General features: G+C 44.5%; 3 protein-coding genes across 4 annotated transcripts in view; all 3 read left to right on the top strand.

Annotated features, from left to right (window-relative positions):
• The window catches only part of LOC125951451 (NAD-dependent protein deacetylase Sirt6), a 1257-nt gene extending 1085 nt beyond the window's left edge, over window positions 1-172 (top strand). Inside the window, exon 3 of the mRNA XM_049680305.1 lies at window positions 1-172. This exon is cut by the window's left edge and continues 155 nt beyond it. Within this exon, the coding sequence (XP_049536262.1) occupies window positions 1-172 (172 nt within the window).
• A 697-nt stretch (window positions 173-869) lies between these two features.
• On the top strand, window positions 870-1989 carry LOC125959833 (60S ribosomal protein L17). 2 transcript variants are annotated; one of them, XM_049692791.1, is made up of 3 exons: window positions 870-880; window positions 1211-1305; window positions 1375-1989. In XM_049692791.1, exons 2-3 carry the CDS (start codon window positions 1225-1227, stop codon window positions 1855-1857), a joined length of 564 nt encoding a protein of 187 aa, XP_049548748.1. In that variant the 5' UTR covers window positions 870-880; window positions 1211-1224; the 3' UTR covers window positions 1858-1989. The 2 variants fall into 2 exon arrangements, with proteins under 2 accessions (XP_049548748.1, XP_049548747.1); XM_049692790.1 differs by lacking the exon at window positions 870-880 and adding an exon at window positions 890-916.
• Window positions 1990-4121: 2132 nt separating this feature from the next.
• On the top strand, window positions 4122-20481 carry LOC125951414 (dynein light chain 1, cytoplasmic). Its single transcript, XM_049680242.1, has 3 exons — window positions 4122-4257; window positions 7471-7645; window positions 19492-20481. The coding sequence occupies exons 2-3, from the start codon at window positions 7538-7540 to the stop codon at window positions 19651-19653; spliced, it is 270 nt and encodes an 89-aa protein (XP_049536199.1). The 5' UTR covers window positions 4122-4257; window positions 7471-7537; the 3' UTR covers window positions 19654-20481.
• Window positions 20482-22500: the final 2019 nt, after the last annotated feature.

The following is a 22500-nucleotide window of genomic DNA, read 5'->3' as shown; positions in this document are numbered from 1 at the left end:
GGTGAAAAAAGTAGATAAACTATACGATAAGATGTTGAAAACGAAGGGCAAACCGTTGAAACATGCACTGGGCTCTGTTCATGCTGATGATAAGCAAGAATTGAAACAGAATTGTAAAAAATTGAAAAAGGATCCCGTGCAGGATGAAATGAAAAAAGAGAGCTCCCCTTGAACCCAAATCACGATTGAATGAGATATTTGTTGAGAACAGCAAGCCCATCCGAAATGATCCGCCCCGACCGGCGACGCCTGGTGCCGGGACAGTATTCTAAAAAAATGGTCAAAGTTAAAATTTTTTAATTTATTTTTTCCACTCTCTTAATAGCCGTGGCCACACGGGGCGAAAACTCTAGCGCAAACGAAAAAATTAATGCCAAAACATTTACGCTTGCCGTTTACATGCTGTCAAACGATTATAGGTCCGTGGAGCGTAAAACCTAGAGTAAAAGCTGTTTGCAAACGGAAGGGCTCGCAATATGTTCTATTTGTGGTTTACATTGATAGATAGTGATCATTGCTAGTGTGTTCAATCCTTTTCTTCCACAAAACGATTTTAATTTCCTCAACCCGGCCACGTAAACATATCGAAGCGTAAACGATTTGGCATTAATTTGTAAATTTGCGCGCAAATTTTCGCTCCGTGTGGCCACGGCTAATGCTTAAGAGACCCGCCGGCAGAACAATTTAGGGTCTCTTAAACATCCCCGGGTGCATACATTTTGTATACTGGCTGCTCTTCGCTTTGTCATTTGCTAGAATAGAGCATCGCACTTAATAATTTTCTTGCATGTTTTCACAAGAGTTGCTCAAATTCGCTCAAAAAGCTGTTTCCGGGTGTCAAACGCGGTTGAGTCTCTCTTTCCGGCATCTTGTCAGGTAGGTGAGGGAGCGCGTTGAAATTGTTGTCGGGAAAAAAGTACGAAAATCGTGATGATTTGGTGGAAAATCCATTGAAATCGTATGGTGATGTATCGTTAAAGTTGTCCGCATTAACCTCATGTTGAAATTTGGTCCGTTCAACTGTGTATTATGTTTAATTTACCGGTTCAACGTGTGCCTCCAGTAACATCAACATGCCTCGAGTTGAACTGTTGGCAAAAGGCCAAAGCAGTGTTGCGACTTTTTCGATTCATCAAACCTACAGCAAAACCGACTTTGGCTTTCCGTTTCATTTGCGTTGACTAACTGTGCGCATTTTCCTCACATACAGACTTCGGTTTCAGGATGGGTCGTTACGCCAAGGAACCTGATAATGCGTCCAAATCGTGCAAATCCCGTGGATCGAACCTACGGGTACATTTCAAGGTAAGATATGGGTGCAACACGAGGTCTCGAACCTAGCTCTAACGTTGTTATTCCGTTGTATCGTTACAGAATACCCGCGAAACAGCACTAGCCATCAAGCGTATGCCTCTGCGCCGTGCTCAGCGTTTCCTGAAGAACGTGTGCGACAAGAAGGAGTGCGTGCCATTCCGCCGGTTCAACGGTGGTGTTGGTCGTTGTGCCCAGGCCAAGCACTGGGGTACCTCCGTCGGCCGCTGGCCCAAGAAGTCCGCCGAGTTCCTGCTGCAGCTGCTCAAGAACGCTGAAGCTAACGCGGACTACAAGGGTCTGGATGTGGACCGTCTAGTGATCGATCACATTCAGGTGAACCGTGCTCCGTGCCTGCGTCGCCGTACGTACCGTGCGCATGGTCGCATCAACCCGTACATGTCGTCGCCGTGTCACATTGAGCTGTCGCTCACGGAAAAGGAAGACGTCGTCACCAAGGCCGCCGATAATGCCGAGCAAGAGAAGAAGAAGCTGTCCAAGAAGAAGATGCAGCGGCAAAAGGAGAAAATGATGCGTAACGAGTAAGGAGGGATCCAATATTAGTTGGATCGCTCGGTGTACGTGCGTGGATCGTTCTATTTGGCTGCAAGGTGGTGAATAAAACCGTCGGTACACCCCTCGCCCTGGGAAGAAAGTGCAGGAGGTGGAGAAACGAAATCCTCTCGTTCTGTGTGTTATCATTCTGTGAATCCAACCACCACCAACAACAGCTTATCTGTCGGTCCTCGAGAAGCTACGATATGTGTAGGCTGCAGTCCATGTCCATGTCACTCCATGTTGGCTATCTATTGTCTACTATACTTCACGGGGCTAGAATGCCCTCTAGGCCAGGTACATTCTATTCTTTTTAAGTACATTGTATCCTTTATTCAACTGATACTCAGAAAACAATGCCACGCTCACAGTGGCACTGAACTTTTAAAGAGGATGTACGGTTGGCCCGAGGTGGAGCATCCGTTGTCTTTAAACCCCATATTGAACTTGGGCGCGGGTTTATGCCAACAGCATATTTTGCTCTCATGCTCCCATCTGCTAGCGGGTCTCTCACTACTATGCATGTGCGATTATGGGGCTTATATTTGTGCAAAAAGTAAAACAACCACAGAGAAGAACGCTTGTCGCTGGTCTGCGAAAGATGCGAAATCGATTCGTGCTCCCAAAAAGCCGCGTCGAAAGCATCGTTATTGTCTCCCGAAAGCGCAAGGATTCTCTCTCCTCGCTCGATGCGAATCTCGCGTTGCTCCACTTATTTCCACAAGTCCTGTCCGACAGTAAGTGTGGTGAAGTTCAACTGTTAACGCTGCCACCAGCTGACTCGCACGAGCATAGAGAGAGAGAGAGAGAGAGAGAGAGAGAGAGAGAGAGAGAGAGAGAGAGAGAGAGAGAGAGAGAGAGAGAGAGAGAGAGAGCACAGAAGACCCAAAGGGTATAGGGTTTGTGATAAGAGGTAAGGCGAGACGGTTACAGGATATATATTGCACGTCTAGAGGCTGCTTTGAAAAAGGATCTGCAAGAGCACTTTGCCATTTGCTCGGTGTGCCAAATGGGCAGGATATAGTAGCTGTGGAGTGGCTTCGGAGTGTGCTGGCCGATTTTATATTGATAGGAACAGTTTGTGCTGCTGATAACGGCAAGTATTTTCATAAATGGTGCAGTTGTTAATGAAAAGAAATGGTTAAAAGTATACTACATCAGAAGCCCAAGCATTTCATGTGCCTATTTGGTGATAGACTGTAGATACGAGTTTATAATGTTTCTGGGCAAGGGGCCAGGAGATCAGGCATGGAAGGTATCCTTGACTTGAGCGAGTCTCGACGCATCCTTTACGTTTTTCCTATTTTGCTTTTGGTTCCGACATTTGTCCTTGTCATAAGCCGTATAAGCTGCGTGCTAATGTCGGTGTTACTTTTTTTCCTCAATTGTCGCGTATGCCGGAAGGCCAACCGTGGCATGCAGTGTACTCCCCGGGTGAATTATTCGACTGTAGCATTCATATTTCCAGATCAATTCCAGTATAGTCGCTTTATTATACCCCGGTAAGAAAGGTAAAACGGATGAATCGATTTGCTTAGTTCAGATTGAGTGCCTAAGGAAGAAGCAGAATTGTTCAAAGATTATTTATTGTGTGTTGTCGAGTGCTGTCGAACTGATTGGAACATTTTATCTCTTCAGGTGTTTAAGCCCTCTAACCTTCTGGTGTGTCGAACGTGTGATGACGATAAAGTTCGAAGTTCGAAGTCACAAAGCCGCCAGTCGCAATCATCTTGCCAAGCATCTTGCCGCGTGTACCGACTTTTAAATCCCAGCTTCTGGCTGAACGATGACTTCATGAGCAATACCGTGAAGGCAACATTTTCGGAGCATATAAAAATCAAAATCCGTTGGTAAATGATTTTCTACCTAGATAAATAACGCTTTTGTAGACTAGCTTGAAGTTAAATTGTAGGCTTATGCTTGGTAGAGCGTGCAAGATAATGGAAAGGAGTTTGATGTCGATCCAGCTCATAGTTTGTAAGGATTCCTGAAGGATTCATTGCAACGCTATCAATCAAGGCTTCGTCTTGGGAGACTGCGGTTTGGGTGTGTGAAAAAAATTCCGTTGGTGTTTGAATTTCAGTTGGTCGATTCGTTTCATCGAATGATTTTGCTGAAGGGCTTAAAATTCACCAATCGTGGTGAATTTCACGATACTCACCAAACAGTTGCCAGAAACCGCTTGGCAGAAACCGCCTCGAGATTTGCGTGCTCGATTTTGCTCGATTTTTATTTTTTTTCGTAATTCACAGCTCGCTTCCGAGAATCTCGGTCGTGCAATCAGCGAATTTACAGAAAACGTGGAAAGTTCGCGATTTTATCGGTGAAATATCAGCGAAGGTTCTTTGCAAAGGAGTTTCTATAGGCGTGAACTGTTTTCGAAACAAAACGGTGAGCAAATCTTTACATCTTGAGTAAAAACCACCCCACTAACGGTGGCGGGCCTATCCGGCTACCGTGAACTCACATTTTTGCCGGGAACCAAGAAAAGCGTGTGCGGTCGGCCAGGGCAGCTGAAAAACCTCGAGTTCACAAATTGTGTGCATTTGTACGGTGACAATAGAGAGAAAGCTGCAAAAAAGTGGCAAGCTGAACCGGCAGCCACGTCCGGAGCAGGGAACAGCCACCTGGAGGGATAAAACCGTAGAATTCGTGGCCATCCGTTTTCTCGTTACACGCCAAGCCAGGGTTGTTCGTTTGCCGTTCCGCTTCAGTGCAGTGGAAGTTCTTACTTGGTCAGCGGCATTGATCTGGTTATGGCAAAGTCGCCTCGCCTCGAGAACGGCGGGTTGGCGGGTTAGGAGAAGGACATCCTTGAACAGCATACTGCTACTTTACCGTCCCGTACATTGGAGATGATGGAATTTCCCGTGTCACAGCACCACGAATCCTTCAAGCTGGCCATGACCGGAAGCCCCCGGGGGGAAGTGGAGCTAAGGGCAGCATTGCGAGGAGAATGGGCATGTGGCGAAAGCAATGTGTGTGTGCGTGCGTGTGTGTGCAAGAGTGTGTGCTGGCAAGGCCACGCATTCAGGAGCTGACCACTGAATAGAAGGAGTTTTGGGCAGGACGTTCTGGTGCACATACTTTCCCTGACGTGGTTGCCTCCGAGAAGAGGGTTGGGTAGGTTGAAATGGGCATTCCTTTCCAATCAGCCCCATCTCGCCTAAGGCAGCCAGAACCAGAAAGTAATTTTCATTTTAGCTTGTCGCGAGCACATGGTGTATGCGCTTTCCCAAAGGAATTTTCCATCGAATTTTTCTAGAACATTCGAAATCAAACGCCAAAACAGGGTCCCTTACAATGGTGGTGGTACGCGAGCAGACCGCGTGTTTGGCGGTGGTTTCATTGCAATGGGTGCTCTGATGGATAAGAGTTTTGAGTTTGGCGGAGCTGAAAAGTGGTGGAAATAAGCAAGGAAAACATCATGCACCACGAGGGTTGCTTAGGGCAGGATACGTTCCGATGCTCGACGAAAAGAATTCCAACTTCCCGTTAAACTTGGTCGTTCCCTTTTCAGCCATCGAACATCACGAGAGCGTTTTTGCGTTAGTAGCTAGTACTGTGCTACGGTGCAGGACGCATCCGAGGTGCGCGTGATGTGTGTGTCCTGGTTCGAGGAGTGGTTATGCGAAGAGTGCAAAGCCCACCTTCGCTCTCATCCGTTTTTCCGCCGTCTAGGTGCCCCAATCGTTGACTGAATTAAAGCAGGGTTTTCCGGGAATCTAAGGTGGAGCTACAGTATCCACTTTCCCGGCTCTCTGCACCGTGGTTCGAGCTCCTTGGTTTGTGCTCCGCGTTTCAGATTCGCGCTCCTGGTACGATTTTAGTGACTGGGAGGCGAGAGAGTTTAGAAATGGCGTGAGAGAACACTTAGAAGGGTGGTCGAGGGGATTGGGAGGCAATGATTCAGAGTAGAAACGAATTTCCCATAAATTCCCGTATTGCGGATGATTCTGGGTCATCAAATAATTTTTATATCCGCTTGCGTTGCATGAAATGCTTTTGTTTAAATACGTTTTAGTTACCAATCCTTGCACGAGCATCCCCAAATGTCCATTACTCGTTGTTTGGCTGATTCAAGCGAAGAAACGAACGGATTGCCCGGGAAGGAATGAGAGGAATAAACCGAATCGTTTATGGTAGCAAACGCTCTAAACGCTGTATTGAAACGCGTGTATAGTTGATAGGTGTAGAATCATCAGAAGCATGGCACGGACAAATGATGTGGCATTTCGTTCGCTGAGTTCGTTCGTTAGTCACCACAATTCAAGGTCACTTAATGCTGTGCGCGACACTTCGCCATAAAGGTGTCGTGTGGGACGTGCCTTCGTCCTTTGGTATGGTCTCACCTAGACACTCCATGGGTCATCGACAATTTCGCCTGAAGTTGGCTTTGAAGTTGTGATCCACTGGTGCCAGCATTCCTACCACACAGTGGATGGGTGCGCCACATTATGAATTATGAGTATAGGTCAAACGTAAAGGGCTTTTTGTGGGAAATGAGTGCAAGCTGCACACGTAATGATGGTGGTAAAATCGAAAATTCTGTTTTCACTATCATTTTACCTTGGCAGGCTGGCGTGTAGCACAGGACGATCTTCTAATGGGGCGCTGCTGGGTGTGTTAATCACATCGCGTGCATCTAATCGATAGACCATGCGATGAAACTCGGATATACAGTGTGCATTTTTTCACCCGGAGGTTTACGCTTGCGTTTGTTTAACGGAATCCGGCTTAAAGGCGTTTGGTACACTTGTTTCTCGCTAGAAACATCTGCTAGGGAGACATTAGCGACAGTCCTTAAGTGTCTATCGTGCCTCGTACATAGAACCTATGCTGTCCGTATGTTTGATGATGCTACGACACTTTGGAAATTGCAGTTGAACATGCAGTAATAGACTGCTTCAGAACCGAATCAGCTTAATTTGGTAATTTATTTCAAAGTAGAAATTAAAAAGACAGTAGTAATGGAGTTAGGCAAGCATCCAATTCGTTGCTAATCTAACCATTGGGCGATGATGTCCCTTTCTAGATGCTAGAGGGTCACCATTTCTAGATGATTTCTTATGACTCATCGCTTCCCTTAATTATATCGCAGTAAGCTTATCGTGGGATTTTTAGCTGAGAATATGCAGTTGTGTTTGGGCTGGATAGTGGCTGAGGGATATAAAATAGGTCACGTGAACTGGCAACATAACGGATGGGTAGTGCGAATTGGTAGCATCACCAAAAGTATCACATTACGTGAGATAGTGAAAGGTTATCGCCAATTTCCCATCCCTTTGAACTTGTTTTGATGCAGTCTGCTGCTATGCTGAAAACAGTGGAAACACTAATCTGTAAGTCACTGGGCGATAATTGGCATTTTCCCAGCAGAAACAGTAACTCATTTATGGTTGCTACAGCATTCTAGAATGGGCTATAATACCGGGCAAGGGCGGCAGTGATCCAAGTAACGGATGAAATAAATTTACTCACGTTTAGTTAACCTTGCTGTTCAGTTTGATTGAGGCGTAAAATTGAATCACCTGGTTTATTAATTGTTCTCTCCAATTTCTCTTCTTTTTCAATTACCCGGTTGTGGCTGACACTCTCATACAGGTCTTCGTCAGCATCTCCTTCGTCATCACCGACATCAAGCAACAGAAAATCAAATAACGCTAGAAAAATGAGTGACCGCAAGGCAGTAATCAAGAATGCGGACATGGGCGAGGAAATGCAGCAGGACGCTGTGGACTGTGCAACGCAGGCCCTGGAAAAATACAACATTGAAAAGGTAGGGTTTCCGATATATTTCCATAGTTTCGACACCACATTGTCTGCAAATGTGTCACCCCTATCAGAGCATTTCTCAACCTTCGTAAAATGGCTCGCACTCCAGCCGCACTGCCGTGCCAAGTAAGTCAAGGACGAACTTGATTTAGTTGGCACACTGCATAGTTGCAGGAGAGAATGCTTAGCTGGAGAGTAATTGTGCAAGGATAATGTTGTTAGCGGACAAGCATGCGACAAGAGGATATTTTCATTTAAAGTGGTGATTGTCCGTGCGTTTCTGTGTCTTCTTTGATGTTCCAACGGCTTGTCTGTCAAACGTGCCGTTCAATCCTTTGATGGTTTGATGGCATTCTATGTACCTTCGAACACTGCTGCTCTTGGTATGAGACTCTTCGAGTGAACCATAATTAGATGAAATTCACGTGTGGGACTCGTTTTAACGCTATTTACATGCTCTTTCCTCATTGAACACTGGGGTGGAAAGAAGGGACAGAGTAGGTGGCTCTAAATTTGAAATGGTCCTGCCGTTGTCCATTCCTTGGCTTATTCCAGAGGGTCAAACGTGCTTCATGTTGTCGTATCCTGGTAGACGAAGTGACAACCGTATAATCTCAGGGATAAAGTTTTGCAAGCACAAAACAGACACAGCAGCAGCAGTAGCGGCGCGTGCTTCGGTTGGAGTTGAAAGAGGATAACCAAAGATTCATTCCTCGCTCCGCGTTGTCCCACTGTTCCTCGCTTGAACCTGATTTGATGTCCAAAGGATCTTCATCGCTGCTATGCTTCAGAAAATGCAACCTCAGCGTCCCAGCTCTTCAGAGCTTTCCAGAGAGCCCTCCTGTATACCGTGTTTATCTTCCCGTGGTCACGTCGCGTCGGTGACACCATCACACACATTTGTGAGAGTAGTGGGTCTTGTAAAACTTTTACCGTTCTCGTACGCCACTTGGCAATGCTCTGATCGGTATGGTGTGTGATGTGATGACATTATGCGGATTTTGTTTAGTATTTTTTGTCCATCAGCTTCTGGGCTACTGTGTCAGCTAGTGCATCTTCTCGTTTTCTCTCCCAGCGTTGCGATTTCCCAAAGCACCAGCATGTGAGGTTGGTGATGCGCCTGCAATAAATTAATGCTATTTTTAGTGTATGCTCAAGTTGGCGGCTTTTCCTTAACTCACTCACTCTCTCTCTCTCTCTCTCTTTTCTGTAGTTAGTGCGAAACACGCAGCGAGCATAGGTAGTAGTTCAGCAACGGCTAACGATCATGGGATGATGTGCGCGGTGTGATTAGGGCTTAACGTGTGTGGTCTGTTGGGCATAATTTATGCTACATTACCTCTGCGTATGCTGGCCTTCATCCATTTGCTACTGGGCGGACGGAAGGTCAGCATGCCGCGCCAAGTTCCGAGATTTTTGAAGGTTAGGGTGAGTTATTCACGATAGGTGAAACGCCCTCAAAGTATTCCAATCAGTATTTACTTGGAGTAATGTGATTTTATAATTTTTTTATTGGACTCAATTCGATCAATTCGAAACGAAAACACCAACTAAATAACCGAAGTGTTAACTGTGGTTGTCCCGTAGCCATGGCAACCGCAAAAATGAACTGATGCAGAATAAGACGTCGTTTAGATTGCATATTGCTGCTAATAACCGTTTAAATTCAAGTTCGAAAGAAACCATCTCTTTTGCCCTCTCCTACACATCTCTTGCCACGAAATTGGCCCTAAAACGTAACGTTGTCCTGATGGTTGTTGGGTAGGCTTATAAATAAACACAGAAAATCAATATACTGCAGCGTGGACATGGACGCCGCCGCCATCAACTTTGCTAGTACTACCAACGGTAGGTTAAAGAAAATTCGGTGCGATCATGAAAGAAGCAAAGGAAGGAGGGAGGAGGGCATTGGTAGTGCTCATTGGAGAAAAAATACACATTTTCCCTTCTTTTCGATGGCTGGTTGGTTGGCCGCGCGCTGAGTTGCGTTGCGCTGCTAGCTGTGAAAGCACAAAAAGTACGTGAAAGCAGTATAGGTGGCTTGGGTGATCTTTCCAACAAACAGCATACCACCCTACTTGCTTCGGTACATGAACACTCCTCAAAGGCGGCGATGTCATACATATATACGTTTAAATATATAATGCTTTTGACGTTTCTGTTGCGTTCGCCTACCTCTCTCACGAGCTCAGCACACATTCGCACATTACGTTGGACCGTTTGGTGGCGGTGCGATGCGTTATGCTCTTTTATTTTACCCTAAACTGTGCCCAACACTGCGCGCCAAGATAGTGTGTGATAATGAATTGTCTAAATGATGAAACTAAAGCTTTCTATAGGAATCTTAAAGCTCATGATAAAACAGGCAGAGCGATATACTTATCTAAAAAAGAAAAAGAGATATGGGACTTCTTGCTGGATGCTGCAAAAAAAAAAGATAGCCGATAAAATGTAACAATTAAAGACTATGGCGGTGGTCATTGGAGAACGCCTTGTAGTCGTCGATTTAATTGCACATTGTGCTGCGGTTTAGTAGAATCAGCACAAACCGTGCTGATCTGCTGCACTTGTTGAAAAGTGGTTTTCCAATCCATTTTCGCCAGTATTACGATGCTGTGCTCAACGGCAGCTGGACACTGATTTATGTCAAGTGCAAGGGAAAATCACACCAAGTGAACGATCTCGAGAGGCTGGAATTATCGCCATTTTTCGTCGTCGCCGCTTGTGCACGGCTGTGCGTTGAGCACTTATGGACACGCACAGTAGTGCCCATATGTGGGTGGTTAATATCGACGAAAACGAACGCATATTCCGCATTAGAAAATTGAGCAGCTTCTCAAGGCACTGGATTCGCGCGTTGCCTTCTGCTGTCGAAACCAAGAAGCGGCTTGCGAACCCACAAGACCGGCGGCCAATTTTATGTGCGAGCATCGAATATGATTATCCGCTCTGATGGTCGTGGTGGTTTCGTTTGCTTGCAAACGACACGACAAACCTCAATATATTTTTCTTTCCTATTTCTCTGTTTTTCTTTCCCATGCTTTCGAGCTTTTTTTTTCATCTTTGCGAAACGATATGTAGCTGGGTGCGAGAGATGAAAAAGTGAATTGAAACAACAACGACTTTCGCCAGAATATGCTTTAGCTCTATGTTGAAGGCAAAGTCGTATAGTCATTTTATGTTGTTTTACCTTTATAACCCAAAAACAACGTCAACATATTATGGCACTCCCGATGCGATACCTTTATGACGGATTTACTTGGATGATATAACGTGGAATGCGACTTGCAGAGTCATTTCTATTGAGATCCTGTATCGTATTGGATCTTGTGATATCCGTGATGTAGGTAGTGGGGCTTTGAGCTATACATTACCATTTGACGTTTGGTTAAACTTACTCCGTTTTGAAGTGGTTTCCGATACAATTTTCAATCGGGAATACAACACAACGATCCAAGCATCCCCGTACGTATCCAGGCCTCAGCTTATTATCCTTGGAAATGTCAAACTGAAACATTTTGATGAAAGGTCAATAAGTAAATGTGTCTCATTACTACTGCCAAGCTTAACCCTTTCGTACACGTTGAATTGACTTATCTGTGCATATAGGATCGAGTTCACTGACCGAAATATATGGGTTTTCGTGGCCGAATCGTCTAATCCGGTAGGAGAATTATATTACAATCCCCAACTGCTTCGGTCAAAAAATGCTCCAGATGATTGCAGTTGCAGTTGCAGGACCCACTCTAAGCATGTCTGTATGGTTCTCGAAGATAACCGTATTGTATCGTCTGCTCACACTCCAAAATAACGATCGATCACTCAGTTAATAATGATGTTTTCGATGGACTCTCTTCTACTTCTTTTTCGAGAGATTATTTAGATACTAGACATAATTGTAAAATAATTTTAGCCTTAACTTTTTAAATTTAAGGTTAACATTTATTTGTTGGATGATTTATAGAATGTATTTAGAGGAGGGGTATGTGCGTGTTTAGTTTAAAAAATGATGTTTTTTTGGTAATAGTAATTCAAATACAGGAGGTACATGTATATACCATTTGTTCAAATGAACGATAATCGGCAATGGGTTTCTTTTTCAATTTTTGATTCAACATAACGAGATTTGCAATGGGATAGACAGACACGTTTATACCGGAGATGCTAGCCTAGTTGCTTCCGAATCGATTACGATATGCTCCCTTTTCGGATCCGCGTGTGACACTGATTCTCACTTTCTGGAACTAGCAAAGCTGCTATCTCGAAAACACGGCGGCTTGATGACAGAGCCACGGGTTCGAAATGAGCGCAGTGACTCCTACACTGAAGGTGATATCGCCTGCTCCATTCTATGCAATTCACCCATCAGCGATTCCGGTGATGACGTGTTATTTCATATCCTTGTGAGTGCAGGAACCACCTTCTCACAACTCCTCTGAAACGCCGCCGCTTCCGGTTCTGATGTGCCCATGGTTACCCACAGCGGTGGCAGGTAGGTGGCATAGTCTTGCCTTCCGTTCCAATTTCCAAAGCGCTTTCCGTGAGTTTGTGTCGGTTGGGTTGAGTTTTTATTGGGGAAATTAGATTTGCCCCAGTTAAACCCCTGGCCGATGTCGCGGGAAACGCTTTTTCAGCAATTGCGCACTCGTGCAGTAGCACAAGAACTAGAGCACCAGCAGCGCAATGAGTAGACGCGTGGGGTAGAATGCGTCTTTTCCCGTTAATACATGAATGCCCTAGATGTATCACCAGCCAATTCTGGCTACCGTATCCTGGGCGGAAGTTGAGGAAATTCTAAAACACGTTTATCGGAAAACGCCATCACGCACAGCAGGATACGGGTTCGTAGCGGTACAGGATTTCGTATTGATCTAGTCCTGAAATATTCGTTTGTCGCTGCATGCTGCCGGCTGCGGGTGCTGGTTAATTACTTTGGCTTTATTTCGTCTCGTCTTGTTATGTGGTAACCATCCGATGATATTTCGGTCATTGCTAGCAGTTAACGATAAACAGTCTTCATGGTCTACAAACGCTTTGGAGCATGAGTCAAGGGCACAAAGGTAACAGTTAATTGTGTCTTTGGTTATCTTGATTTGATCCATTGATAATCATTTGGTTCTTTTATAATCCACCAGACGTCTGATGGTTTCACCTACTATAATATGAATACTTATATTTTATTGTTCTTGGTCTCTATTTACTAAGTAGTCAACGTTACTTTTGCGCAGATGGAACCATGAATAATAATTCAGCGTGTTAAACTCTTTATAGTCGAAACATTGAAAGATTATTGTAGAACTTAATGCATAGTTAGTTGAGACAATGTTTCGATTTCTTAGATTTTAAAATGAGCTAATTTTGATTTTGTGCGTTTCGTAACTTTGCGACACAAAAATGTTGATTTCGTACGACTGAAAATCGGTATCTAACTGTTGCTCTCTTATCTTTTTACGTCAAAATGATAAGTTCCTCTAAAACAGAATGATATATGATTGGTTAAGTAGTACGCTCCAGCAAGAGCAGATGGTAACTGTATACCGAAGCGATTGTAGAAGCCGTGTTGCCCAATAAGTTTTAAAGTGTCGCAAAATCACTTTTTCTTTTGTTGTTTTATGCTTTTTTTAACCGTCTGATTTACCAACTTGCTTTCCATGCACGTGTCGATAAGACGAAATGATTTTGGCAAACAGCAAAAAGTAATTGATGAGAAAAGATGCAAATGTTTTGTCTCTAATCATTAAACGCTCAAAGCCAACAACGAGAACCGTTAAGTACAGCAAGAGGAACCACATTCTTCCAAATTGTGTGTGTATTAGCAATATCTGCGTAGGGTGTGGGGGGAATTTTTCTTTCGATGGTTCGATTGAATTGTCTTACACTCTAGAGATTTCTGCGCTCCCGTTGATATCCGAATGCTCCCTCTCAGTACCTCTTTCTCTTCCGGTCACGACGGATTACCAGGCACGAGCGGGCGGGATGTGGGGCACAGGCAACCGCTGAATCCTGCATCTCACCTTCGCCGCGATAGCTTTTGGTTGTGTTCGGTGCTCTCTCATATATTGATTGATTTATTTCCGTTCCTAATGGAATTATTTCATCTTATTTCCGAGCATTGTTTGGCATCTTATGGAGAAAGGGCGGCGCAGAGGTGACGTGGAAAACTTTTGAAGTGAAAATCTTTGCGACGCTGCACGATTTACGGTATAATACAATGGAAATCCTTCAGATCGCTTGTAGGGCGTCTCGTTTCAAAGCACTCAAAAGCTCGATGGCTTTAGCAAATTTTTATACTTACTGAAATGTATGTAATGTTCAGAGAGAATAATTTGCAGCGGAATGTTCGTATGAAAAACCATGGTCAACTCAAAATAGTTTCTCCTGCTGCGTACATTGAGCGACCGCAGTGATCCGTTCTGTATAATGTGGCGTGTAAGGGATGAAAAATTATCTCGTGGTCGTCGGTGGTCAGTGTTACTGCTGTTGAGGCCACCACCGAACACGAACCGAAGCAAGTAAGTAGCTGGAATTTTCCATTTTATCTTAGTCGCTGCTAAAATTAGTCTCAAGAATACCCAAGAGCGAACGCGACTTGGACCCGGCGACACACAACGCGCGGCTGCTCGTCGCTATATACCATGAGTTTGGCTGCTCAACCTTCGACGATCATGGGGAGTGGTCTCGTAGTGTGTTGCGGTGCTCCGGGGTGGGACATGCTGTAAAGCAAGACGATCTTTTCAATCGAACAACTTCTCCGGAGACGATGATGATGTATATCGCCATCTGTTTTTCGGACGAGCGACCTCTTTTGCCTTAGGCCTCAGCACTGCCAGGGCTGACGAGAGGATGTCTAGGTTAATTAGATAAATTTGAAATCCGCATTAGAACGGATCTAAATGGAGAGCAAGAAAGAGAGATAGAGCGAGAGAGTGAGATATGACTAAAAAAGTATATGAAAGAGAGAGAGAGAGAGAGAGACAGAGAGACAGAGAGACAGAGAGACAGAGAGAGCCCACGGCTTAGAACGTGCGGTGTTAAAGAAGACTACCTGTTACTGGTTGTTATCAAAACCACGTTCTTCGGGATCACCGACCGCGTGCCCATCAACAGGCTGTCAATTTCCGTGCCAAAATATCCCGGTTTTTTAGACACGAACTACGGGGCTCTTTCTCTGTATGTATGTGATGCGCGTGCCTAAAAGGATCCGTCAGCTCATCCTAGAATAGAGCAACGTACGTGATGAACTTGATGGCACCCTTTAACTCACTACCGGTTACGACCTCTTTTTCCTGCTACGAGAAGATGATTCAATTTTGGAATTAACTTTTATTCGCCTTAAAATTTCTATCTGCTTGTACCAGTATAACCCCGGCCGTGGTCATTTCGTATCATCCTTATGTCCACGCATGTTGCCATGTGCAAACGGTTACAAGAGAGAACTTACGAAAGTAGAAGCCATGAGATTCAGCGAGATAAGTGATATAATAAATCATTTAACCGTCAAGATTATTACGGGAAGAAAACTGGCCACTAGGTTTACTGTAAGAGCCAGCAAAACCGAGTGCGAGTAATCTCCCTATTAGCGAGAGTGCGCGAGAGAGAGACAGAATGACTGATGATCCGCGGCAGTGTCGCTAGCTGTGGAAGAGAATTTGTAATAATACAACGCAGTCATCCACAGTGCGCGCGTTTGCAAAGTTTTATTGTAATTCTGTTGCACGCTGAATCTTCTCACTGAATCGGTGGGTGCCTGGTTCTTGCCATTGCTCCACATGTTCTGTTGCATTGCTTCCTTTTAGGCGTTTATCGTTAGTTCCGCCTCGCGTTGGTACGAGCCTCGCGAATCGAACCTATATTGGTCAGCATCGTTTAACGCAATTTATGGAACATGGAATGGAAAGCTGATGCGGAGAGGGGGGGGGGGGGGGGGGGAGATATTTTGTTTGTTGATTATATGATTTGTGTAGTAGGTAGGTCGATTCCCTGTGTGCTCCTGGTTTCAAATCATTTGGCAGATATCGATTGTTTGTTCGCATTGGAGCTGCATCGTTGTCGATTTCCTAATGTATCCTGTTCGTTAGAGCTATAAAATCCCTTTCGTTCATCTGGGATGGCCTGACAAAACTCTGAGACTCACGTTTTCGATTATCAATGTTATAACCTACCCAATGCGCTCTGGTGTATCGAATGAGTTGAATATGACGTAGTAAAGAGAACCTACTCCGCCTGACCGTATATATCCTTTCCTATGACGATATTCCAGAATAACGATAGTCCAGTTTTGCAACTCCCATCACTCATCTTGAGGGCCAAAGTCAAGGAACAGAATACTTTAAAGGAGATACTTTTGACACCTTCTGTTGTCGGTTGGCGCCACCATTACTGTTGGTGGGGGTGCTAATGCGATGGTAAATTATCTTCACCTGTGGTTCCAGTCAACACCCGCTAGGCCCTTGCCGTTGTACTTTGAAGACTCTCTGGAGTTAATAGTTTTGCAGTCGCTTGGAATGCTGGAACACGTTGATACCGATCGATAAAGTTTTAACTTCGTTACGCTACGCTGCTTGGCTGCGGAATCATTTGGATTGCGGAACTTTTCTTGGCTCTGGAGACGGATTTTTTTGTTGTTGCTGTTTGTGTGAAGTAAACAAATAAATATGGCCCGGTATGGAAACCAAAGTTTGGGGGGCGGGCATGGTACATCGGGTAGGAAGTAGCGCGAAGACGGTTGTCGTAAAAAAGGACAATCAAAGACGGGTTCTCACAAATGTTTTAGTGCTACTTCAAACCCGCTTGGCACAGTAAGTTCGGCGACAGCGAGAGTGTAGAAGTTTCCATGTCCTTTTATGGTGGAATTCCGATGATGAACGACCAACAAAGACCAGACCGCCCGTCCTTTTGTAACTTTTGATGATGAATGTTGCGCCTGCCATTTCTCGATTCAGGAACAATCAGAACTCTTCCAACTTCAACTTTTCCCGGAACTTAGTAAAGCATTAAACACAAGTCAATAGTTCCCAACCCATTATGATCCGGTAGGCGGTGGAAGCGTAGACATAGGAGAGACTCTTCCGTCGTTATGGTGCTGAATGGTTGGCAATTTTGAGGTGACCGGGATACCGGTATCAACGGCTGGCGATGACGACCTCGTTGTTGTTTCAGGTCAGCCTAGGACGAATAGAAATAAACCCAAGTTCATTAGTGTACAACCAGCCCACCGATACCATCATTTCAGGCGGCGCGACTGCCGTTTCTATTCGTCATCACCACCGATCCTAGAATGAAACCGCGAGTCGGTTGCGAAGGTACTGTCTAGGGTTTTATGTGGCAACCAACCTATCGCTTTTGGATTGGTTAGGTAGGTAGGTGGCCCCAAAAAGGACGGATACCGTCAGACCACCTCTCCCGTAAACCCGACCCTGAGGAGTTATAGGAGTGCCCTACTTGATTCCACTGCACGGCTACATAACTGAAGGGACCCGTCTAAGGCAATCGATCCAATTCTTTTAGGCTTCGTCGGGTGTGCTAAGGTGTGTGTTATTTCCTGGTTGTATAGAATCCGCATCGCGCCTCTCCTCCACGGTTTTAATGGCAGTTTGACATGATATCTAACGGTTGGGGTACAGAAACGTGTACTAAAAAGTCTATGAGCCCCACAGAAAACGATGGAAATTGTACAGTAGTACAGTTTGGTGTATATTTCAGAGTTCTGTCAAGGCCATCGTAACATTTGCATTCCATTGGGGCCACTATCTGAGCGAAAGTTAACCATCTATTTTCGAATTTGAAGTAAAAGGGATAAGTTGGCGATGAATTGAGGGCAAATATTTTCCATTGATTCGTACATGATAAGGCCTGGCGGTAGAGGCAGTAGCGCTGTTCTGCGATTAGCCAACTTTGAACGATTTGTACTAGTCGGTGTACTGATTGTTTCTATCTTATGTACTACATTCCATAATTTTGTTTTTTCTGGCTAAAGATGTTTAAAGAGCAACTACTATTAAGGTGTGTGTCATTCTCATGACGAGACGGCTAACATCGTAGTTATCATTTTCGCGATTCTAGAGTGGCAGTATGAAATGATATCGCTCATAGCACTAGGTAGAGAGGATGGACATGGGTGTCTTAAGTTGGGTCAACTTGACGTTGATTGTGTCGTTCTGCTGCCGCCTTCGTCGTCGTTGTCGTCATCATCGTTATTTGCTTGACAAATAGTTGAGATCCCGAACCCAACCACTAGGCCCTGAATAAATGGTGATGAAAAGGGGACGTGCAGATGAGTAGCGAGCAGCCGAGCGACCTGATGGCACACTCTTTGTGTGATGTTGCGCGATGTTGTTGAGCTGCTCTAACTATGGAACATGGAGATCATGCACTAGAGTCCACCAACCATCCGGACAGACGGGACCGGATCTCTCACTCTTTGGCGATCCTTGAGCAGACAAACAAACAAGACCGAACAGCCTACACTCCATACCTGCAATGGCCCGGTTGACACTGGATGGAGGCGGCTAGGCTAGGGATGGGTTGTAGCTAGGCAAAATTGCCCCAGATGCGCCTAGCGTTTCGTTGTGATTATGTTTACTTTTTCCTGCACCAAGCTCAACAAAAGTTTATATCGCTCTTTTGAACTGTGCCACCACCATGAACTGTACCGTTGCCATCACACAGGACGACGAAGTCACTTGGCATGGTATCTGCTTTCCGCTGATGTATCTTGGATATGTGCGGCTTCGACTGTACATGTACTTCTCAGTGTGTGTTTGTGTCTGAAGGGAAGCAGAAGAACACACGATTTGTTACCGTCGGACGCGATGCATCCAATCACCCGGTTACCGTTGATAGCAGCGTATCATGCTACTGGTGCTGGGAAGCAGCCTAGTGTCCTATTCGCCGCTGTACTTCTTGGTTCGCTCTTTTTACAATATTTTACATTTGTTTGGTGTCCTAAAGGAGCTGCTTTTTTACTTCGAGAAAACCACACAGCAGCAGGATATGTGTCAAGCAATCAACGGTGTCGTTGCCTTTTCATCCTTGTAACTCCGCGTTGCGATAATATGAAGTTGACTACGGAATATCATCAATATTTGTGCTACGCTGAAATGTATCTATTTCCCTGGCCAAGTTTATTTTGGATTTGGGGGATACAAGTTCATTTTTTGTTTTCAGTCCTGTTGTTACTTAAAGGTAGGTTAATTGATTCCCAATTTCATTTGGTGATTTCTTATTCGCCCCTTGTAGTAAAACTATAGAAGTTGTTCCAGCTGGAAGACAGCTGTTGTCTTATCGCGAATTGGAATGATTTCACCCATCAAGTGTGAATGAATGGAGAAATTTTTCATTTTAAATGTCATAAGTGGATTTCTTTTCTAACATTGCGGCACCTAAAGTATGGTGCGTTTTTGAAAAGATGGTAAGAAGAAATTTACGGAAAGAGCACAACTTAGCACTTTTTTTCAAATAAAAGGTTGGTTATGAGATAATTAATAGTGTATGTCGTTTTTAAGATGATAACGGTTTGCAAATTTTTAAAGAAATTGTCATGAATCATGCAACGTACACTTATAAGAACACTTACAAAGAGCTCCTGGTGGGTGTAGAACGTGACCCATATTTGCTTGCAGCATGTGGAACTGCTGTTCTGAATCCCACCCGTGATCGCTATCGCCATTGAACGTGGGGCCGTCTTTATTGACCATAAACATATATAAGAGAGACCATACGAGCTTTCTTGTATTATCAAGAAGTGGATTGAAAGATTTTCTTGTTGTTTTTTTATTGTTTATACTACTTCATTCAAAAATCGTCCGACCGTCTTTACCGACATTCTGCTATTTTTTCCTATCATTTTAGGATATTGCCGCCTACATAAAGAAGGAATTCGACAAGAAGTACAACCCGACCTGGCATTGTATCGTTGGCCGGAACTTTGGATCGTATGTGACGCACGAAACACGCCATTTCATCTACTTCTATCTAGGCCAGGTTGCCATCCTATTATTTAAGAGCGGTTAAATCGAAACTTAGCCTAGTATCCCGGTATGCGTTAAGGAGAAGGGGACGAGATGACGAGAAATGAGATGTGGGATATCGAAGGTGTAGGCGGCGAAGAGGAGGTAGAAAAGGAGGCCAATGGCCACTGGTGGCTATGCGCTTGTGACCGGGAAGAAGTGGCAGCTCGAACAAGAGGGAAGGGATAGTAAAGGCACCGGAGCGCGTCCAAAGCGTAGCTAAAAACGACACAGATGCGACCGCAGCGTGGAAAAACAAGAAAAAACGCCGTCAACGCCAGAGAGGAAAATTAACATTCTATATATTTACTATGAATTGTAATCATACCGCGTGTGGGAAGTGGACAGTGCTGCAAATTCATCAACAGCATCATCATCCTCTGACCTATATCGGATCGATTTCGGATGGGGAACAGGACAAGGAAGCTGGTCGCGCAAGCAAGCAAGCCGCATCGATAAGGGTCTATGACCCCATGTGCAACGACGTCCGTCAGAATACGAGTAAGAATCAATGACCAGTACTGGCGTGGCAAGAGTTGTCGTCGACGACGACGTTAGCCTCGTAATCATCAGCAGCTGCCACCTGCTATCCTCTATCCCCTTTCATGTTTTGAATAACTATTTCCATTAAAATCGTAATGTCGTGGTGTAATGTCGTGATACAACCGGAACAGAACAGTAATGGATGTTTGTAATGTCCTCTTCTCGCGCAAACAAAACAAAGAAAACAAAAGGAAGGGGAAGCAGCGTACTTTGAATTCAGACAAGCGAAATAAAAAAAAAAAAAAAAAAAAAAACAATCATTTGGAGTAAAAAGCGCGCGCGATTTTTAGGGCGACACTATTTTAAGCAAACGCAGTGAAGGCCGGAGGTGACAGTTGGGAGTAGCAACAAGACAGAAGCAGCACAACACAGCAGCACAGTACCAGTACAGAGACAGAGGGCGTGCGAGGCAATGAAATCTTAGTAAGCATACTGTGGACCAACCGTCGCAAACAGGATGCGTACACCCAACCAAAGCCATATAGCAGGCCGATTGACATTATGAACTGAGTCGCAAAGAGGTCAATCGTACCGAATTGCGCCAACCAATCTGCACAGATTTTTGATTTTTTTTTCCTTTCGGCGTATTTCATCGCGCGCTTCGAGCACGGAACTCCATGTTCCCTCCTACTTGCGTTGCGTGCTGCAGCTTATAGTGTTACCAGAAAAACTGCGCTACCCCACATCGGCGATCATCCGTCAGAAGATTGATAGAACAAATGCCTTTTCATCCTGATACAAGCGAGGCGCGGATTATGATCGTGATGATTGATCGTGTGTAACAGCAGTGAGAAAAATCGTGACATGTACTAGTGAGACTTATCTACTTCTACTACTACGATGACGACGATTGTACCAACCATTACTTATATCTATTACCGAGCTACCAAATAGAGACCATACGAAATTAATATTGAATTAACGGCCGGTCCCAAGATCGTCACCATCCGCTAAGTAGCACATATGTGGTGTAGCCGGACAACCGTATCTGCTCTCAGTCCATTACAATGCGACACCGCTACCAGTGGTCAGTAACAAACAGGATGCGATTTATAGTGCGACAGGATAAAAAAAAACAACACATTCAACGGAACGGAGTCACAGTCACACAAAACGGAAAGCAAACATTCATATTCAGTTCAAAGGTTATTGCTGCTCACCGCTCGTACGATGTAGAACAGACAGGGCACGGAGAAAAAGAGAGAAGAAAGAAAGACGGTGTAATGTATGGAAGGGGGAGGATAGTAGGAGACTGATGGTAGAATATTTATTTTCTATATTTTCAAGAATTTCTCACTTGATTTTGAAATAAGTATTAGGATTTTTGTTGTCCTCTCTCCGTCTGGCTTTCTTTCCTTTTCTCTCTCTTTTTCTTGGTAATTTTTCCTCTATGTCTGTTGCCTTCCTTCGCTCTTCATTCGTAAAGTTTTCTTTTTCATCCTTGCTCCGGCTAAAAAAGGATTGTTCAACATTTGGTACACAGCATACCGGCTCGTTTTGTACATCTTTCTATTAGGGTTTTTGGCAAGTAAAAGCGTGTAAAGCGTACATAGCGAAAGGGATATAACATTGTTATAGAGGCGACGACGTAGAGAAGGGAGGCTTAGGCGTTTTGCTTGAAAGGAGTCTAGATTTAAAGCTGCATACACATTTAGATGATTATTAGCAGATTAGTTTGTTCTCTTCTGTTTGTTTTGTTTTCTTATGAGAAATACCGCCCAGACAAAGGGTGGCGCGGGCAGGATTGCGCAAGTGTGGGAGTATAAATAAAGAATTTCACTCGGAAAACTATACAACAAACGCAAAACAAGAGAAACACTTGGTCTTGAGCTGACACATCATTAGTATGTAGTTGTAGTGAAAATCGGGGATGCACCGAGACAACAGGTCCGCAAACGTAGAAAATGCTATGGTCGTAATCATTATCGGCCATTAGAAGTAGCTTAGCCAATGAATTCTGTCCACAACAACGTTAATGCAAACTGGTGAAAGAGGAGAGGAAGAGCATACGATTTACCAGGTCAGGGCGAAAAGCACCTTCCGCCTTTTGTGTCGTCATTATGGCGCATCCCTCCTACAGTGCACATTATTGCCTGGGTAATTCCTTAAAGTTCCCCTCAACCAATACCCTTGTTCTGTGATCAGCACCTTCTTCAATCGTTGCATTTTCGTCATTTTGTCAGTGTTTCACTTTTCCCACTTTGTTGTGAAAATTTGATCAACGTGATATGTATGTATGTGTGTGTGTGTGTCATACGGTCGTATGTTCGGTGTATTGATGTGTTCTTATAAGAAGAATACTTATCAC

The sequence above is a fragment of the Anopheles darlingi genome, chromosome 2, assembly GCF_943734745.1.
Source record: "Anopheles darlingi chromosome 2, idAnoDarlMG_H_01, whole genome shotgun sequence".
Lineage (NCBI taxonomy): Eukaryota > Metazoa > Arthropoda > Insecta > Diptera > Culicidae > Anopheles > Anopheles darlingi.
Note: the sequence above shows the minus strand (reverse complement) of the source record. Positions and strands in the feature narration are given on the sequence as shown.